Source organism: Lutjanus erythropterus, chromosome 21 (assembly GCF_056507025.1).
Source record: "Lutjanus erythropterus isolate fLutEry1 chromosome 21, fLutEry1.hap2, whole genome shotgun sequence".
Classification (NCBI taxonomy): Eukaryota; Metazoa; Chordata; class Actinopteri; order Lutjaniformes; family Lutjanidae; genus Lutjanus; species Lutjanus erythropterus.
In genome coordinates, this window is record NC_139337.1 from 27,336,389 (window position 1) to 27,357,709 (window position 21,321).

At 39.2% G+C, this 21,321-nt stretch overlaps 1 protein-coding gene across 1 annotated transcript in view; it reads right to left on the reverse strand.

Annotated features, from left to right (window-relative positions):
• The window catches only part of LOC146307786 (uncharacterized), an 81,802-nt gene that overhangs the window by 6,886 nt on the left and 53,595 nt on the right, over positions 1 to 21,321 (reverse strand). The window contains exons 6-32 of the mRNA XM_084746968.1: positions 17,697 to 17,771; positions 15,740 to 15,832; positions 13,578 to 13,710; positions 12,637 to 12,680; positions 11,158 to 11,346; positions 10,957 to 10,983; positions 10,637 to 10,690; positions 10,400 to 10,480; positions 9,407 to 9,451; positions 9,030 to 9,164; positions 7,509 to 7,562; positions 6,109 to 6,144; positions 5,895 to 6,029; positions 5,669 to 5,719; positions 5,530 to 5,565; positions 4,705 to 4,749; positions 4,302 to 4,364; positions 4,004 to 4,039; positions 3,793 to 3,876; positions 3,618 to 3,683; positions 3,333 to 3,386; positions 2,152 to 2,241; positions 1,443 to 1,478; positions 1,018 to 1,071; positions 656 to 712; positions 428 to 487; positions 222 to 263 (exon numbers count right to left, since the gene is read on the reverse strand). Coding sequence (XP_084603094.1) covers positions 222 to 263; positions 428 to 487; positions 656 to 712; positions 1,018 to 1,071; positions 1,443 to 1,478; positions 2,152 to 2,241; positions 3,333 to 3,386; positions 3,618 to 3,683; positions 3,793 to 3,876; positions 4,004 to 4,039; positions 4,302 to 4,364; positions 4,705 to 4,749; positions 5,530 to 5,565; positions 5,669 to 5,719; positions 5,895 to 6,029; positions 6,109 to 6,144; positions 7,509 to 7,562; positions 9,030 to 9,164; positions 9,407 to 9,451; positions 10,400 to 10,480; positions 10,637 to 10,690; positions 10,957 to 10,983; positions 11,158 to 11,346; positions 12,637 to 12,680; positions 13,578 to 13,710; positions 15,740 to 15,832; positions 17,697 to 17,771 — 1,875 coding nt within the window. The remainder of the gene's footprint in view (positions 1 to 221; positions 264 to 427; positions 488 to 655; positions 713 to 1,017; positions 1,072 to 1,442; positions 1,479 to 2,151; positions 2,242 to 3,332; positions 3,387 to 3,617; positions 3,684 to 3,792; positions 3,877 to 4,003; positions 4,040 to 4,301; positions 4,365 to 4,704; positions 4,750 to 5,529; positions 5,566 to 5,668; positions 5,720 to 5,894; positions 6,030 to 6,108; positions 6,145 to 7,508; positions 7,563 to 9,029; positions 9,165 to 9,406; positions 9,452 to 10,399; positions 10,481 to 10,636; positions 10,691 to 10,956; positions 10,984 to 11,157; positions 11,347 to 12,636; positions 12,681 to 13,577; positions 13,711 to 15,739; positions 15,833 to 17,696; positions 17,772 to 21,321) is intronic.

Here is a 21,321-nt window from a genome sequence, read left to right on the forward strand (position 1 = left end):
TTGTTTTTTTTTTTAAATATACACTCATTATGCATTCTACTTTTACTGACATTTTACACAACATTTCAACTATTGAATAATTTTGAATAATATGATTTATATTAGAAACAAAGCAGGAGGATGACAGATGTTATAGGACTTAATTTGCCATTAGAAATGAAAACCTGCACTTATAGAAGACATGTTTTATCGGCAGTATGGTTGCATGGACTGAAACTTACAGCATTCTTGCAGTGGGGTCTCGGAGGGATGGGGAACACTGTCTTCAGAAACCAGAAGAGGAGAGAGGACAGTTAGCACATAGATGAATAAAACACACCAAATTATTGAGGACAAAGGAGTCAGAACTGTGTGTGTGTGTGTGTGTGTGTGTGTGTGTGTGTGTGTGTGTGTGTGTGTGTGTGTGTGTGTGTGTGTGTGTGCTTACTCCTTTGGGGCAGCTGAATATTCCTGGGCGACCCGGCAGCCCAGGAGGACCAGGAGGTCCCTAAAAAGGCAGAAGGAGAAGACAAGAAAACAAAAAATGTAAGGAAGACAGAAAAAAATTAAACTATAATTTTATCAAAAGGGGAAAATTAGGTGCAATAAAACTTGCTGTAATAAAGGTAATATCAACATTAAACTGCCACAAATAAATCGTTTTATTACGACTCACCGGGCGGCCGACAGAATCCCCTGTTTCTCCTTTTGGTCCCATCATTCCTGGACGACCCTACACAGACAAAAGCATTTAAGTATGTAAGTTTAACAGTATGGGAACTTAGATTGGATTTTACTTTAATGATGTCCGCAGGGAAATTTAGGAAATTAGGTAATTTGTTGACTGAGTCAATGTGTGATTTAATTTAACATTAAACTTTTAGAAAAAACACTTAAACTGTGGGTTGAGACTGTGGGTTTTTCATAGCAGAAGGTGAACACCTCTTACTTGAAAGGAACACAGATAATATAAATATTAAGAACCAATCATTAACAGAAGTTATAGTGTGAAATTTCTGGCGGGTTTGTGGTGCTTACAGGTCTTCCAGGAAAACCAAATTCTCCTTTGGGTCCTGGTGGTCCCATAGGCCCCTGTTAGGAATAAAACAAAGTGACTGAGGGGATTTCTTAAATTCATTCAAGCACCTTCATGAGCAGCTGTGGAAACAACTGAGAATTAAAGGACCAGTGTGTAGGATTTAGCGGCATCTTGCAGTAAGCTTGCAGATTGCAAACACGTCGTTGTGAACAGTGAACTACTGTAGAAACATGTGGTGTGGTGCAACATGGCCGCCTCCATGGAAGAGGACCTGCACCCTGAGTAGATACATACTTATGAATATTATATTCCATTTGTATTTATTCTGCCAATAAATCCCAGTAAATGTTACACACTGGACCTTTAATTGTGTAAGAAAACCTAAAAAGTGAAATGATTTGCTTTTCTTGCTGTTAATACTTACTATAATTCCAGGTGTTCCTGGTAAACCATTATCACCCTGTGAAGTAGATATGTTTAGACTTTTAAGACACAATAAGCTGTTTACACTGATACACAAATCCTGAACAACATGCAAACACCAAACATGCTTATTGCACGCAACAGATTTATATCTAGATTTATATAAATATAAACACTTTTGTCAAAACAGTGACTGAAAACTGAACATTTTTAAAAAACTGAACATAAAGTCAACTAAGTATATAAAAAAGATGAAATTAGCGCTGCTGTGCTGAATCAAGTGCAAATGCAAGAGTTTCACAAATCTTGGGTTCCCTTCTAGACACATCATAAGTATGTTATAGTGTCACACAATAGCTAATAACCTTATACAGTTATGTAACTTTACATAAAGTTCACCAAGTCATGCTATAGGGATTATTGAAGTTTATAAGACATTATTCCACTTCAGAAAGCTTGAATTTTTAATCTTTTATGATACATTGGAGCAGTTCTCCAGGACTCTTCTTTAAAACACTGTCATTACTATCACTTGAACTTGTAATACATTACAAGTTATAACAATGTTTCTAAAGCCTTATAAATACATTATAATATCTTATAAATGTCTAAAATGTCTATAATTGCATTATAGACATTTATTATAGACAAGTTTTACTGAAACGTATCTGGATCTCAAAAGAAAAAAACACTGTGGCAACAAATATGACCTTGTCTCCTTTGGGTCCTATTGGACCAGTCAGGCCCGACATCATGGATCCATCTGCTGCGATGACAAACCCTGGCTCACCCTTTTCACCCTGCAGGAAAACAAACAAACAAACAAACAAACCATATGTACATGGACAAAAACAACATCCATGTACAAATATTTGGCATCTATTAAACTATTTCCACACAAAAATAAGAGTATTAGTGATGTTTGTTTGACCGTGCAGGATCCAGAAATTCCTACAGAGTTAGGATGATTGGTTTTCTGCTACTGTATTCCACATACTTAGAATTTACTTTAGTTTAGGACAATTCCAGGATTTAACTGCTAATTTTATTGACTGCAACTTTTACTCCTTTTAATTTGTAATTGCTACTGTCTCACTTTTGTCTCACTTTTTAGCCATGGATTCCTTTTTGTTTTTGCATCCTCTGAGCTCTTTTTTATGATCTTAGTCATGTTTTCTCTCATAATGATAATTCAGTTTGAGCTGAACCTGGAAAATCAATGATTTGAGTCATCAGATGAGAAAACCCTGAGCCAACTTGCATTTTGTCAGTCGGAAAACATATTTTTTGGCTGTGATATTGTACACAGAGCAATGCAGGAGCGCTGCACCAAAGCAAAGTGTGGAGATCTGACTACACGAGACAAGAAACAAGCAGGAAACAGCATGGCTGACTGTAAACTTTATAAACCGAGTCTCAAAATGACCACAAAGGTAGCTGTGATAGAAGCAGCATGACACTGGACAGTGGGCTGCTTCAGCGCTCTCTGCTGCAGTGATGACTGTCAGTGAAGTTGACTAAATCCCTTTTTGAACGAGACCGTGGTACAGCCTCCTCTACTGCTGTCCACTGTGATTGCCTCTTTGGCTGACAGCGCTGTCAGCTGCCCGGGAGGCGAGACGCTCTGTGGTGTGTTGGGATTTTTTAACTGAATGATGAGCAAGGCGCACACTGTAAATCTGATATTTTCACATTACAGATGATGAAGAAAGGCGTTAAAACACAAGGCAGTCTAGAACATGAGACTCATGTAGGCTGATACATGAATTCGAGCTGAAAACAAAGGAGTGAATATTCAAATCTTTGTATTGAACAGCCACATTGGATTCGAGTCGGGTGCAGCCCTACATTTAGTCTTACAACTACTGAATGCAAGTAGAGATGTGCTTACTTTCAGTCCTGGAGGTCCTTGAATGCCTGGCAACCCAATGTCACCCTTAGGACCCTGCAGACGTTTAGGAAATAACAATTATGATAACACATCTAAATCAAGTAAAGTCAGGTTAAAGTTATTTCTCTACATGTTGTCATATCCATATTTGTGAACTCATTTGTGTCATGTACTTCTGTTTGGAATAGAGCGCCTGACAGCTGAAAGCATTAACTGAAACACTTTTTTCTGTGATGACGTAGCGGTCATTTGGCCTGTGACTGAAGTTTTTTGTCAGATACTCACAGCGGGTCCCTGAGCTTCAAAAATCCCTGAGAAATTGAAGGCACTGTCTGTGTCGTTGAATAGAAGCTGAACGCGAAGGAGGGAGAAGGAGAAGGTCGTCAGTGTAATCAAACTGACCTGCTGAACAAATCAATCACTGAAGGAGAAAGTGACATTAACGCTCGCCGCTACTTACATCCTGGAGGTTGATGATGGGTCCCGGTGGTCCAGGTGGTCCTGGAGGGCCGGGCAGACTGAGCCCGTCGCGCCCTGCCTCTCCCTGAAAAACACGTTTGACATTTTCAGTAAATGGCAACACAAAATGCTCTAAACTTCACAAGTGTACAAGTGTGTGTGTGTGTGTGTGTGTGTGTGTGTGTGTGTGTGTGTGTGTGAGCTGGTTTTACCTTTTGTCCTGGATCACCTCTGTCCCCCTTTGGTCCCTGTAAGATAAGACACAAATCCTCAGCTAGAAATTCAGGTATTAGCAGCATTGTCCACTGCTTTATCCTTAATCCTCCCCTGAATATTTGTTGTTCTTTGTTGAGAATGTTGTAGTTATGAACTATTGAATCATTTTCCAACTATTTTCATCAACAGTTAGTTGATTTGATTCATTTTTTGAAGGATTCTCTAATTTCATCTTCTCAAATGTTTTTCGTCTGCATTCTTATAGAAGAAACCACAGTTTATCTGTTCACTGACCTCGGCCCCTTTCAGTCCCTCCAGTCCTGGAAACCCTGGTCGTCCTATAACACCTGGCTCCCCCTGCAGGGACCACAGAGAAACATTCATCATTTATAGACATCACAAGTATGAGACAACCTGCTTCCAGGATTTCATTAGTGCCAAAATGCATTTACAAGATGCCCCTGTAATCAAGTAAATATGACAACAGAGTCAAATTTTCGTTGCAAGATTCACAGCAGTGTATTGTGATGCTTCATTTCCGTCTGAAGGTGACATGAGGACAGTGTATCATCATGTGGCCTTTTGCTTTACAGCGGTTTACTCTGACCTAAAAGTTCCAGACATTTAAGAGGATTGTCTGATCTGTGCTGCGATAAGTCCAACATCTCAAAAAGCAGGGCGAAGACAGCAGACTCACCTTTGGACCTGGACTTCCTGGGAGGCCACGTGAACCGTCTTCACCCTGTGAGAGGCAAAGAGAAAATCAAAACGATCACCTACCCGAAATGTATAATTCAGTATACATCTACAGAATTAAGTGGTGTCAGCCAGCTTAAGGGTTTCTTTCCTGTATGAGGTACTTTACTTAGACTTTTCTTTTAATTTAACTAAAAATACACCACAGTTTAGAGGAAAACATTGTACTTTGTTGCTTCACTTTAATTAATTGACATCAGTATCTACTTAGATAAATGATTAGTCAATTAATCAAGTAGCCGATTGACAGAAGTCAATCGACAGAAGTCAGTTATTTTACTAAATGTATTTCATATGTATATTGTATGAAATGTAATTTAATTATGTTGAGGTCTGCACTGTCAGTTAGACAAAACAAGCATGATGAAGGTGTCGGTTTGGGTAATTGCCACGCCATTTTAAGAATTTTTAAAAACCAAACAATGGAATCAATCAATTCATTGATCCATACTGACAATAATCATTTATTTAGTTGTTGTCCATTTGGAGTTGCATACATTTTTTGCAATGAATGCTGTTACTTTTAATACTTTAAGTGCATTTTCCTGATTCTACTTACATACTTTTAGTTCTATAACACTTTCAATACTTTTACTTAATTACAGGATCTGAATACTTCCTTCACCAACTCCAACCAAAACATTAACCCTAGCACTAAATCTTAAACCTATTAGAACAGTATAAGCAGCTTTAATTCCAAAGAGAGGAACTGAGTTCACACAATTTGACTAATACCATAGACATCACAGACACACAAATATCTCACCTTCGGTCCTTCAGATCCGGGAAGTCCTGGAGGACCCTGTGCAACAAAATACAAGTAAATTTATTTGCTGATGATGGCTGATATTAGAAAAACCATCTAGAAATTTTTCTTCATGCTAACACACTCAGTGCAGTTGTACCTGGGGACCTTTAGAGGGCGCTAAACCCAGCAGGCCAGATCCTTCCAAGTCCTACAAAAATGAACGAGAGGAAATTCCTAGTCATTAAACTGTGATTGTCTGAGAAATTATTGTCTCCGAAAATGTTTCAGTAAAATCTGCCAATTTGAGTTTTATCTGAAAAAAGCAAACAACTGATGACCGAACCATTTCTGACAGGTTGAGCTGTACTGTAAGGAGATGGTACCTCAAAGTCAAGCGTGAAGCTTCTGCCTGGGGGACCTGGGGGCCCAGGAGGGCCGGGCTGACCCCTGAGACCAGGCTGCCCCTGTGGACCCTCTGAGCCTGGCAGGCCTGGAAACCCTGGAGGACCCTGATCTCCCTGCAAGACGCGACATATAGTTTATTCAAAACAATCAATTAAACCAATAAAATTAACTAAAAGTAAGATTTTTTTTTACCTTTGGTCCTGGTTGCCCGTTCGCACCAGGCTCTCCCTGTTAAACAGATAAAATAAAATGAAACTAGAGATCGACTGTACTTTCTTGTTTGCACAAAAAGGCAGAGCAGCTGTTGAAACACAGACTTGTTTACACTCTTAGCTTTATTAGTCCGTGGGGTCACCTCATTAAAAGCCTGGCTCTTTGTGTTAGATGGTTATTTAGCTTGTGTGTAATTGTTTTTGCTAACAGAGCACTAAGAGGCCTGCTCGAGGGAAATCAGAGCGAGCTCATACAAAAAGGCAGCATGGACACACAAGCAGGAAGCAGCTCCTGGTTGGTGTGCTGCACACTAACATATGAGGAAATAACAATAATTTGCAGCGGGTGGGTCAATGCATGAATTCAACAGTTTGCCAGAAAAACAGTGCAGCCACTGCACTTGGTTAATAGCACAGGTTAACTTTGGCATTTTTCAACCTGGACCCTATTTTCCCATGTTTTTGTGTCTAAGTGACTAATGGAGACAACAATTTTTGAAATTGGTCCAGTATTGAGCGAGACTGCTGCAGCCGGTCGGCCACAAAACAGGCTGAAATATAATCTCTGGGGGCAATTTCGCCCTGTCAAAGTACATCCAATACAAGAGCTTGTTTCCACAAGTGACACACTCAGATTGTTATTCAAAGTGTCTGACAACATTGTGGAAAGGGTCGCTACAGAGAGAGGCTTTTTGTTAAAGAGTGAGACCCTTTTTTGTTTAACCAGAAACAGCTGTTTTATTGCTCTCGCTGGATCCACCGGACTGCATTTACGGAAACAGTCATTTTATCATCATCTTCATTCAGACTCGACAGAAGCAAAATAAAACTCACCCAGAACGTCTTGGCTTGTCTTTCCAGTGTTCTAACAAACACCAGCTTTGGTGGCTTGGTTAAAATAAACCCTTAATTCACAGCGTTAGATGGAGCAAGAGACAGTTTGGACATGTCCAGTCACATCTGTCCAGGAGACGTTTTTAAAAGTGCTGCCGTTTCTACCTCTGCCTCATTTCATTGTTCGCTTTCAGCTGCAGGAGTTGTATTAAGTTACTGCCGATGCTTCATAATAAAAGCTATGAGACAACAAAATATCGGAGGGCTTTAATTGTAAAGAATTTATTGGAAATTTAAGTTCCCAAAGTTTTTGGTTCGCAAACTTTTTCTGACATGTTCCCCTTCAGATGCCAAAAAAAGTTCATGCCTGCCACTGCACAGTTATTATCAGTCAATGGCAATAACTGGGAAACTGATAAAAAAAGGACTCTATGCCCCCTCCAATGGGGCCGGGCTCCAGTTTGTCTGTACACAACTGTACCTTGTGTTTGTCACCAGTAAGAATATATAATAATGATGTTTCAAACTAATATTCATCAGCCTCACCTTGTCTCCTTTCTCCCCTGCAGGCCCTGAATCTCCGTCTTTTCCATCAGCTCCCTGCAAGAGTGAGAAGACTCTACTTACATTTCAGATTTTATATGCAAATATGTCTTTTCCAGAAACCAGTGGGGAATTAACATCACTGCACACTCTGCACAGGTTATTAAATTACTGGTACCATTCATATTTTTATTTAACAAAGGTGTACATCAACAGGGGAAAACTGATTAAAATGAAAACATATTCTGCAAAGCTAATGGGCTGCCAGGAACTGAAGTGGAAGCCTTTCATGCACCAAACCAGTGGTGTAGTAAATACTGTAAACCTGTGAGTATTCAATCCATTCACACTGTTAGTAAAAGCTTCTAACATTTTAAAGACAAAAGACACATTTCCCCCAACAGACACTGCAGCTCTGCCCATGTTCTGAAGCTCTTACAAGAATTTTGCCAAAATGCCGTAACTGTAGCTTGAGGATAATTGGACTTATTTAGCTTTTGGTATGTGGGCACAGGCACACACTTTATACCTCAATCAATATATGCACACAAAACCTCAGACACACACAACACTTCTGCACATTTCCCTTTTTTAAAGAAAGCAGAGAATGAACATGGTTTTTATAAAATAAATTTGGGGGAAATTCTGTCTTTTTGGCCCCTCTGATCAGGCGGGACCAGATGTTTATACCTGACCAGACCCTGAACCAGAACCAGAAGCAGACCCAGAACCAGAGCCACTAAACCACTCCTCAATCACCTGAAAACAAAAGCTAGGTCAGCAATATAAATGCACTTTCTATATAAATCCCTGCTATCATGTGTAAGAAAAGAAATGGTGCTCAAAGTCTGCAAATTCTACCTTAAATTCAACTGTGTGACTATGTGGTCTTACTGAAATTAAATTAACAGATGATACCATTCTAAATACAAGTACAGAGAAAATTAAATGTTTATTATCACTGACAAGCCATTACCTATAATTAAAAGATGATATGCTGTTAAAACACATAGAAATCAGGATTAACAATTGTGGGATTCTGACCACATCTACCGTGATATTACATGGTTAATTAATTTATTTAATTATTTTTATTTTATTCTATTAAAGGTCTGTGACTGACTGCTGCATTGCTTTTTTGTGCATTTGTACATGCAATTAAATCATTCATTGCCAAAGACAATTCATGACAGTTTTTTGCACATTCTTAGGTCATGACTGGCTATTGTATAAAATGTGTTCTTCTTTAATGAAATAAAATGAACAAAAAATACTTTAAACATCATAATTCTTATTTAATGAATGCCACCATTTTCTGTTTTTTTTTAAATAATGAGATAAATATTGTATCATGGTCTTTTTTATCATATTATATATTACTGTTGTTCAGTGAAACAACTTACTATAAGAAGAAGAAGCATGTCTTGCTTGTCTAAGAATGGCCACAACTTACTTTATGTTTGGATTTTTCTTTTACTGATCGACTGAAACTGGGTAGAATGAAAGGATTTGAGTTAATCTTACAGGCAGTCCAGGTTTGCCCATCTCTCCATCCTTCCCATCTTTCCCAGGGGCACCAGGAGGTCCAGGAAAGATGTCCTCAGACGGGGTTCCTGGGGATCCTGGCTGTCCCGGGGGACCAGGAGGCCCTGGAGGCCCCTGACAAAACAAAGTGACATATCTCAATAAAAAAAGAGGGGGGAAAGTACCTGCCATGTGCCACTCTAGCGAAGAGTTAAATGTTTGAGAGCGTCCTGTAGTGACATAATGTCTTTATAAAAAGGTGCTACAAGTAACATGAGACAGACAAGAGCATTAAAACAAATAGTCCAAAATGCCCTAATCAGTTCCATTATCCTGTGGTGTACCACAAGGCTCAAGAGAAAACAAATGTCGCTTACCCTGATAATCTCTGCATCGTCAAAGTCTTCAAATCCTGACCCCTCCTGATGAAAAGTCACAGTTACTGGATTCAGTCTGGCTCAAATCACTAGAACTTGAATTCTCTAATGCTTAAATGTGTCATATTCCTTTCAGAAATGAGTCATTTTGCTCCTGCAGATCCATAATTACACACTTCCAAAACATAAATGCTCCAGCCATGAAAAGAAATAATCACCAGGGCAGGCATCAGTTGTTTCATTCTGGGCAAATGTTTGCTTTTATAGTCTCATTTCTAAATATTACTGGTGCATATAAAAACGCCAGTGAACACAATGAAAACAAAAGCACGACTGTAGCTGTAACTTCAGCAAAGTTAGCAGATGCATAAACCTAAATGGATTCAATAATTTAGGACTAATCTCTTCTAGTAAAAATGAAATAATAACAGGATTATTTAAAAGCTGCACTGGGTACAGTAAATGTCTCTGAGCAGCAAAGACGCGAGCCAACAAACCAGATCAACATTTGTAAATACCAACATAAGCACAGTGTCTGTATGATTAATGCAGGATAGTTCAGAGGAAACCTCTGACAGGAACCCAAAGTATACTGCTTTCTTGCTCAACCAAACTCCTTTGGCAAAAACGGTCATTTTTACCTCGCACATCACAGGAGTTGCTGCTCTACCGCTGCCGCGATCTGTCAGTTCGCCTGTGTCATTTTGGGAATTCGCTAAATCCAAAGTAACTTTTTTAAAACACCAAAGTCACACAATAACACAAATTAAGTAACCGATTGAGGCAGCAGTAGACGAGCAACTTCTGTGTTTTGTGAGGTAAAATTAGTGTTTTTGCCAATGAAGTTTGGTTGGTTTGGAGAGAGCGATATTTGGCCTATGTAACAGTGGTTTCCCGTCAGTTTTATGTTTTAGATGTTTTTATGTCAAACCTTCAGTGAAGCCCAATATTACTGAACTTTAGCACGGGACTGGAAAGTGTTTGATAACCCACCAGGAACATGGAGGACTTGCTCAGTCGGCCTGGAGGTCCAGGAGGGCCTGGAGGACCCGGTAAACCAACACCAGGATCACCCTGAGAGAGACAGCAGTGAGATGTTTATGTGTTTATCAATACATTTAGTCATTAATTTCAAATTTCCAATTCACATAACAGTGATTTGTCTAAGTGTCAATATTCTGACCATATTCATGTCAAGATATCATGGTGTTAAAGCAGGGTGTTGTTTACCTTTTCTCCCTTCGGACCAGGCACTCCTGGGAATCCTACAGTCCCAGGTGCTCCCTGGAAAAAAGACCATATCAGAGATCATCTAACTTCATCCAGTTGTAAAAAGTGATATCAGAGCTGAGGCTCTGATGTTTCTGTAGATCTGTGACCTCAATCTAGTAGCATTAAGTCAGTGAAGGTAACTGTTGGATCAGCTAATATTTCAAGTGTTTCTCTGTAAATTCGTGTTGAAAATGGTACGTTCCTGCATCAGTTTCCCCCTGAGACACTCCCTCAAGAATGAACCTATAAATCTACAAGGCTGGAAAGACTTTACTTACTGGTGCACCAGTTTCACCTCTGATTCCCTGCAGAAAAGACAAAAATAGAAACCAATCCATCATCATCTTTTGTCCTGCAGGCCTGACACAAACAACAGATCGTGCTTTAAATAGCTCTTCTGATGTTCTGTAAATAGAAAGCTACAACTTTAAAAACAGAATATTTTGAATATTCCAAAACAAGCAGAAAAAAAAACTCACAGGATGTCCATTTTTTCCAGGAAGTCCAGGCTGTCCTGGAGGTCCCTGGGGTCCTTGTGGACCCCGTGGCCCCGGCTCCCCTCCTTCCCCGTCCCCTGAGGCTTGTCCTGGAGGGCCGGGCAGTCCTGGGGGACCAGCAGGACCTGGCTCACCTCGCTCCCCTTTCTGTCCTGGAGACACCTGGAGGGACTGAAGGTTGAAGAGACTCAGTGAGCGATTAATGTATTCATTCATTCATTCATTCATTCATTCATTCATTCATTCATTCACTGGACTACAGCAAGGAATCAAACAGTGTGCAGACTTAGTTACACTACCATGAAGGCAGAACAACTATTTTAGCTTAGTTATAGGAGTCAATGTGCAGGTGTTTGTGTACATAAAATCCATCAGTGACTCCAGTGTGACACCAGAACTTCAAATGGGGCAAAGAGTTTCAGTTACGGAAATTGTGACACCCTTGCACTGCAGGATTTTGGCTCAATTAAAGAGTGGATTTTTACACTGTGTTTTGTGGAAATATGTATTATTTACAATGATGGAAAGTAACTAGAACTGTACTTAAAGCTGCTACAAGGAACTTTTGTATTTTGTTGATTTAGAGTCCTCTGTGGACAAAAGTGGTAGCGTTTCCTCCAAGATGACCACAAAATGTAACGTCAAAAATATAATTACCTAAATAAAAATCTTCTTCAGCTTCTTTTTAACTGGCTAACGTAATGCTTACTGTAACTTTAACAGAAACATCCTCCTCGCTCATGGTCTTGTTTGCTTATGTAGGTCATATAATGGCATCAGTAATAAACTGGGGCTGTTTCATAACCAATTAAAACTCCTTGTAGTAGCTTTAAGTACAGTTTTGAGGTACTTGTCCTTAACTTGAATATCTACATTTTCATTTTAAATCTTCCACGCCACTATTTTTCAGAAGGAAATACTGTACTTTTTAGTCCAGTATATTTATTTGTTAACTTTAGTTGCTAGATAGTTTTAAGATGAAGGTTTTACAAAACAGATAATATGATAACATTATCAAATAAAACACATTGTTACAGGCTAAACTGGTGGTTTCCAACCTTTTTGGCTTCAGACATCTTACAAAAAGTGTGTGTGTGTGTGTGTAGTCACTAGACTTGTGTATGACAGGTTTGTTTTTTCTTCTTTCCTCTCCCATTAATCATCTCACGAGTCACAACCCCTCAGATTTATCTGGTGACCCTGTAGATACAACTGTTCATAAAGTAGTTTTAACAAGCTCCACCTCCAGCAGCGACATCAGTGACCTGCTGCTTACACATTGATGCTCCGGTGCTAATGATCTAATCATGTCATATATAATAATATATTATAATACTTATGTACTTTTATGTAAGTTGAATTATTCATTCAGGACTTTTACTTGTAAAGGAATATTTTTTCATTGCTGTATTCTTCTAACATCACATCATGATCTCAATTATGAAGAAAGTCACTACTTACAGTGCGAAGTACGGAGGCTGGAGTACTGGACTGAAATGATTTTACTGTAACAAAGACACAAAGTGAGCAAATTAAAGCAAACACCAGTTCAGTTTTCAATAAAAACAAAGACTGGCATATCATATTAAAATTTATAATCATGCAGAATGGTAACCTGTAAGGCCTGTTAGGATTTTAATCCTTATTTAGGACCAGTTAAAGGACACTACTTCTCTGTGAAGGAGGCTACATTGCCTCCTTAGCACCATCTGCTGGCTAATATGTGAACTACAACACAAGAGGAGCAGCCCTGGTTTTCTATTACAGCATCACCTCTGTGTAAGCAAACATATCTAATACTGCCCCCAGTATCAGACATTTGAAATCAAGGCCAAAATATCTGTTTGTTTGTGTTTTTTTCCCACCTGAATCTGGTGACAGTAGTGAGGGTGCTAGAAGCTCTGCTGCTGCATTTATCAAAGTTTTCTAGAAACATGTTCCTGATGCCAAAATGCCATTCTTACAATATTTGGACCAGACCTTTTCACTTTTGCTTTCATTAAAATATTACTGGAAAAGTGCTAAAATCATTCTGTCCTAAAAATGAATGAAGAATGTCATGATCACTGTAAAATAAAATAAAATAAAATAAAATAAATATAGAAATATTTTTAAAATACTTCAACTGTTTGTTTGTTCTGGTCCAAATGTTCAAATATTCTGTAACCTCATTCACCCTCTCAAAACAGTCAGACTACAGGAAGTAGTTTTTGCAAAATAAATACTCATATACATGTATGTGACAGAAGTCATAATACCCGCAAGAAAAGATTTGGAAAATCACTGCACCTTGTTGACACCAAGGACAGATTTCCTAAAATATAAAATATTCTAAAAAAATAAATAATGAAATAGTCCTGATAATAAAATAAATAAGATTAATGTTGTTGTTTTTTCTTTACCTTCTTCTGTGATCACTTCCACCTCCTGTCCAGAAGTCTCCTCTATGTCTTCATCATCATCATCAACAGTCGGCATCTCAGTGGGCGGAGCTTGGACTGGGGTGCTGTAAGTGGGGTCCTGCCCTGGGAAAGGCTAAAAAAAAAAAAAGTCAAAAAGGTTACAATCTGCAGAATTACCACCAAAAAAAAGTGCCAACAGATGTGATTTGTCTGCATTAATCCATGGTCTATAAGAAAATATATTATAATAAGAGTTTTTAATTAAAGTGATCAGAATAACAAAAGTTCTTTGATGCATAATCTGAATGGAAATAATTTGCTTGTTTTGTTAGGTCTTGTTTTGATTCATTCAGCATGTTTTTATGCAAAATATTCCACAGCCTTGCATAAAAATGAGAAGATTAACTAGCCTAGCGTGTGTAAATATTATTACTTTGTGTTCATAAACAACATTTTCATTATCTGTTATGATCCAACAAAACAGTTGCTACGTGGAAAAAAAAAGAGGAGAGTGAGTTTTTTGCCACAGATGGTGGGAAACGTTTTCCGTCAGACCAGATCCAACTACAGTGTCAGACTGAAGCAACGTTGCTCACATCACACTGAGCCGGCTCACAGACACACATTATTTCAACATTATTTCTGCGTTATTTTTTACAAGATCTGCTGCGGAGATAAAACGCCTTGACCTCGTGCGCCGCCGTCCTGCTTCTGATTGATCTGTGGAAATGAGCAGCAATGAAAAAGCGATAAATCTTTTGTTTCCTGACGGGCAGAGTGGATTTGAATCTGTCTTCTGACGGCCCTGACGAGGCGGAGGAGGACATTTTTCAAATGATGTTCACTGAGGTACTTCAGGTACTGTCAGAGTTTTTCATGTGGGCCACAGTGGCCTGGAGGTAGAAAATCTGGGTAGATGAGGCAAATCTCCCTGATCTTTCCTGGCCTCGACTCACATCCTGCCAACATATTTAACATACAAGGACAATTGACTCTGTGGAAAAATAAACTTCTTTAAGAAACACCCATCAGATCAAAATGTATTATTTCTTCTCATAACGTTGTTACTTATATAAGTAATGACACAGATTGTTATCTGTGCTCATATAACCATGATAGTATGTGTTACTTTAGCAACCATGAACTCAACAAATTATTCCATCTATTAAAACTGCACAGGTGGAATTGGGCACTTTTGACTGGGGAAGCCCAAGACCCAAGCACATTGGTATTTTTAAAAATCCCTATTGAAATAGAAACAAAAAATAATGGTGCACCTCCAGGGTCTGCGGGTACCACAGCGGGTAAGATTAAGGACTGAGAAAGGCATCACAATCTCCAGCAGCTCCAGCAACTGTACTGAAATTTGTGCAAAATTAAAGTGTAAAAACTACAAGTTGCGGTTTTATGGGGGGTTCTTGAGACCTGAGGCCAGACAAGCTGCTTTCCCCTCGGCTTCCAGTCTTTTTGTCAAGCTAGGCTAACTGTCGCCAGGATTAAAGTCAAAGACAAATATGAGGGTGGGTTGAGGGTTTGTGTGTTATTCAAGCACAAACCGAAACCTACAATTTAAATTTGCATAGATAAAATATTTCTCTGCCGTCTGTCTTGTTTCTTTGGACAACTAGCCATGCCAGCTTTTACTCGCTGCTTTCAGTCTTTCTGCTTATAGTTGAGGTTATTGGTACCAATCTTCTCATCTGGGGCAGCACAATTAATCACATTTGCAGTGTAAGTGCAATATCTAAATTGCAGAAGCTCAACAAATGTGTGACAAAACAGCATTATACTGACCAACAACTGCCGCATCATCATCGTTTTTTTTAGTGCAAATGAAAATTGTGATGCAAAAATGATAATTCTCACTGACTGCGAATCAAATCGCACTCGCAATATCTGCCAAAATACAGAGAGAAAGGGAAAGTTTCTTTTCTTAAACTGTTAAATTAAATCATCTCTTTCCCTCCCTGCCTCTCTTCTGTTGTCCTGTTGTAATCTTTGTTTCTTTTTCAGAGAGCTGGCAGAGAGCAGCACATATCACCATCTTCCAGTCTCCAGCAGGCCTGTGAGGATAAGAACTGTTTTCTCTGGTCCAGGTCCAGCCCAGCTCAATGAGAAGGACAGGGGGTTAGTGCATGTGTGTGTGTGCTGTATGTACACACCATGGTATACTCTCTCTCCTCCACAATCTTCTTCACTTCATCTCTTCCCTCCATGTCCTCATAAGCATCGTCACCACTTCCGTATCCAGACGCCTGGAGAGAGAAATGAGAGCAGAGAGATAAACAGAGAGGCGGACAGAAATAATTGAGCAGACGAGTGCCATCTGAGTTCAAGCTACACAAAAAGAAAGCGAAAGAAGAAAAAGATAAGAGGGGAGGCAAAGACGAGTGCAGGCTGGTGGGAGGAACAGTGTAAACCAGTGGAGCAAAATCATGATTTTGTTCAACTGTGAGACTGATGAGTACAGAATGCAAAATAGACAAACATTTAAAATATTTATCCTTTAATCAAAGCATCAGTTAATCCATTTAACTGATTCAAACAAGGATGAGACATTACTGTGCATAAATTATACGGGCCCCTGGATAAGAAAACGTGCATTAAACTGTATGAAATTTGGATCATAGCTCAAAAAATTAGAAAAATCTGTATTTCAGAAGGTTACAGCCATAACTAACTATACAGTACAGTGCAGACATGAGCAGCTGTTGTATGCCTACCATAAGCTCTGTATATACAAAAATAATAATTTGACAGATGAACAAAGGAGAAATCAGCATATTTTGTCTATGCTTAAAATTTTGCAAATTTAACTTTTGGGACATGTGGGAGAAATTATTGTCAAGCTTGTCTTGTATCCTTATCATTATTAAAGAGGTGCATAATATAATACGGCGTGACTCAAAAGATGTAGGCGGGTTTGTGCTCGTCTTGCATTCATTCGGTTTAAGATTACAGTTTTCTAAATCAAGACAGATATTCACCCAGAGCTGGAGGGAAAATGTAACAGATGTTTTAAACTCACACATATATAATTTTTGGTCCAGCTATTTTAATACAGTGTCTTCCATAATGGGAATACATCAACAGGCCTGTCCATTATTGCCGTCTTTGGGACCCTGCAGACAGCCAAGAATCAAGCCAATTAAATCCAAAAAGAAATCATTAATGTCACATCTTTACTAGACAGATGTTTCCTACTCCGACAGCAGAAATCTCCTTAATCTGTTTCAAAGTGGCTCAAAGATACAAGATGGGAGTAATGTAAGGTACTAGTGAGATTTTTTTCACAAATAGCAAACCTCATTTATCTGATTTTACAGACTTGCAGGTCCTTTCTGACTAAGAACTGGTTTGTTCAGTTCTGTTACCTCTATACTATTATTTCTAAATGTGCTATTTCTATGATTGCTATTATTATTGTTGTGTTATTGATGTTATTATTATAACGATGATGCTAGTGATAATAATGGTATTGATAATACCATTATTATCACTGTTAATATTGTATGTACTATGATTATATAACAATATGTAATGTAAGTTATAATATGGTTTCAAATATAATATCTAATACAATTTATAAACAGACTAATTTAAATATGGATGTGAGTATAAGAAACATTAAGGGAAATGGTGACTGTAGGGACATCTTCATAAGCCTCCTCCTCTCTTATGGTTTGGCTTTCTGCAAGATTTTGGACCCCTGCTTTGAGGGATTTGTTCACATTGTGGCACAAGAGAATAAGCGAGGTTGGAAATTGAATTTGGGTGATAACATCTGGCTGACTGTAGTCAGCACTCCAGTTCATCCCAGAGATGTTTTACGGGGTTGAGGTCAGGGGCTCTGTGCAGACCAGTCGAGCTCTTCTACACTGGGAAACTGGGAAAAAACATTTCTTTATGGAGCTGGCTTTATGGAGTTTATAAATTAAATAGCATTAAGCTTTCCCAGGAGGATCAAATATAGTTTACTGTAGTGCATATTTTTCACCACTAGAGGGAGGAATGGTTCCACGTTTGGGCTGCTGAGGCTCTGTGTTCCCACAGAAGCAGTGGAGAATTTCTTTCAGACTGTGTTTGGGTGTGTGCATGCGTGTTTTCATGCACACTCACATAAGGATCGTCCTCTTCACATTGGTCATCTGGGGCCGTGGGATCAGACTTGAGCACCAGCTGCTGGATGGAGCCCTGGAGAGAGACAGAGGAGAGGAAGACGAGGACAAACCCGTGTTATAATGCGTGGTAATTTAGTTCATTCTGTCTCATTAAATTTTATTGAATCTCAGCGGATATTTCCCACACACTGGCCACATAGTGCCTCTTTCTTTCAGCATGTACACAGTTTGTCTGTCTCTGTCTCCTTCAGTTCTCCAACACAACTGGACATCCTAACACGCAACACTCACATGGACATTCACAAACATCTGGCGGTGAAACAGGTGCCCCCATTCATCCAACTTGTCTGTCGTCCAAAGACAATTTTTGTCTTATCTTAATCTTAAAGCAGTCATATTACATTATGGACATTTGTGCAAAACACACTTGTGATCAAACTTGACTACCATCAGCATTTGTACCAATAATTAAAATAAGAAATTCTACATTTTGTCTTTTATACAAATGTTGGGACCATCTTCGAGCCTGGTAACAGCTGCTACACATCATGTCTGTAGCTCACCAAGGGACCTGTAGTACAGTGGTGTTAACACTTTGACACTTCAACACTGCAACAGTTTACCAGTGTTCAAACTGACAATACAGACATCAGCGCTTCAACTAGCCAAGATTAATGGGTGGACACTTCTTTTGCATTTGAAACCATCCAACAGGTGTTAAATCCTGCTGATATAAGAGGTTTGTGTTGGCATTATTAGCCTTATTCTGTTGTCACACAATAAGCAGGAATGGCAGAACTTGGTCTGTTATGATGCCAAGGTACACTCTGTTAGTACACGGGTGTTAATGTATGCCAGTTAAATATAGCCTACTAGTGAACACCCTCCAAACCAAGATTGGCTTGTAACCATGCATACTGGCTTTATTCCTTCATGTTGCGTAGTGACCAACACCTCCTTCGGTTCACCATGTGCAGGAGACGAACCCTGCATGATCTGCCGCACAGATACGAATGATCGATTACGCCTTGATCAACTGTGCCATTTGCAAAGACCTCTGATCTCTGCTTCCAGAGAGTTCGGCTAAAGACGGCAGCACACGCAGTTTCACATAAAAGACAATTTCACGGGTTAGAAAGCAGTTCATAAAAAAATACAACACAAAGGAAATAGTAAAAGAGACTGGCCAAACCAGAAATATCCATAACACTTTTCACCCACAGGTCAAGGATTATGTAAAGCAGCAACATGTCTTCAGGGCAGTTACAGAAGAGAAATGGTATTCTGCACGCTTCATAAAAAGAAAAAGCGGTGATCTTCCATCTCATCTTCCATTATGATCTGATATTGAAACACATTGTTGCGCATTGTTGCTTGAATTACATTTAAAGCTCAATATCTCATAGAGGCAGAGATCATTCTGTGAAAGCCACACCCACTGGAGGGGAAAACAATCACTGCCACAATATGAACCCAAGGGCTAAAAATATTAGATGTTTGCATGGATTATTTTAGCACCCAGAGGAAAAGTTCGATTGACAAACTCATTATTACCTGTAAATCTCAGTGTTACTTCCTCTTGCCTTGCTTTTCTGTGACCACTGAACGGACAGAAGTGAAATTCTTTGATTTGATCGAGTCACTGGGCACAATCATAATTTAACAGAGATCAAACCAGGCCTTTCATAACTTCGTTAGCTTCAACATCAGCAGTTTGTCAGGACAAATTAGTAGCTGTAACTTAGAAAGAGTGTCAGGATCCCACAGTTTTCACATTCTTCCTGCTGATGCCTCACGTCTTAGTGCTTGTATCCACTTTTGCCATCTTAAAAGCTCAGTTTTAGTTCTGGGTTCTTCACCATGTTGGCGGTGTATCACAGCACACAGCAGCTTTTAGGCTTTTTTTCTGTTGTTTGCTAGCAGATGGAAACGAAAAGGAGGCACCAATACAAAGTCGATGCAGGGCGATTAATTGTTTTCACTCTGTTTTTATAGAGACTATTTAAGTTTTAATCAGAGTTGACTTGATTCCACCAAGCTGTAATAAAGCATTAAGCTTAAAGGGACAGTTCACCCCAAAATCGAAAACACATATTTCCTTTGGCCTGTAGCACTGCTTTTCCATCTAGATTGTTTTGGTGTGAGCTGCAGAGTCTTGGAGATTTCTGCAGTAAAGATTTCTGCCTTCTCTTGAATATAATGGGACTAAATAGGTTCAAAACGCCAAAAAACAATAGAACAAACAGTAGAGCTGCGACAAATATTAATACTATTATTAATCAATTATTAAATTAATCACCAACTATTTTGTTAATCTATCAATCAGTTAAATCAGAAGTATTTTTATTCTGTTAATAAGCAAGTCTGGAGATGTCTGATACATGCAAGTGTGTGCTGAAGAAAAGAGCCCCCCCCCCCCAACATCATCTGAAGGGGAGAGGTGTGCTTCTCAATTATTTAGTGAATCTATGAGCGTGTGCACATACGAAATTGAAAGTGGAACTTTAAATCTGAGAGTGTGTGGCTCTGCCCCCTTATTAGATCAGTTCAATTTCAGCCAAGTTTATTGATATTGAGTTCAGGCCAGAGGACAAACACCTGTTTTTAATGGAATGGAGCACGGCTTATGAAATTTAATGGCGGTGAAGGAGTGAGAAATGGAGAGGAAGAGAACAAGTGGGTGGATTTGAGTCGGGGTAGCAACAAAATCAGAGACATCTGTCTGTGTGGTAAACAACACATCTGAAGTAAACAAAGAACGCACCGCGCAAACGTTTCCACTTCTCTCAAACATTTTCAGGAGGTGAATTCCCCCGTAAAGTGAGCCACAACCACATGGATGAATGATTCGTCTGGTCAGTCTGTGCAACTTTTTAATCGTACGCGTGTAAACACTCGGAGGCAGTGGGAGGATCTGTCAGCGCGAGGCTGTTTGAGTGACACATTTGCACACACAACTGCATCCAAACATGCTCAAAAAGTCTAAACACAGACGCGCGAACATGCATGAACGCACACAATGAAGGTAAACAGGAGATGTTTAAAATGTCATATATCAGCGTGCAGCGGAGAGTGAAATCATGCTGTGGGGACCAAAATGCTTCTATAGGTCACATTTGGGGACAGTTATTTCAGATTCAGGACTTGATTTTTGGTTAAGCATTGAATTATCACTAGTATTATTATTATTGTTATAATTAAGGTTATTGGATTAATGCAAAGTGTTTTGTCTTAAAACCTGTGGAACTATCCCACACACAAATCAGTAGGTTTTGGTGGATTTGTACCGCTACAAGTTAGGGTTGAGTGAAATGTTAAAATTTTCCAACCAGCCGCTGCCGGTCCAGCGGTCAGTGAGCACAGATATATTCGTGCTGGTGTGCATGTGTGGTCATCATTAAATCCATTATTCACAACATCCTTGAAACGGCACTTGTGATCACACATGTACGCTTGAAAACAAAGCTTCCCCTTTCTGTCCATGTAGTCTGTGGATTTAGCTCAGGGTCATTTTACTTTGATCTGCAGCCAGTGCTGCACGTTATGTATAAGTTGATAAGAAGTTTTGGCTCTGCACTTAGCGTTTGATGTAGTCTGGCCACAGACAAATGGCGAAGCGGGCG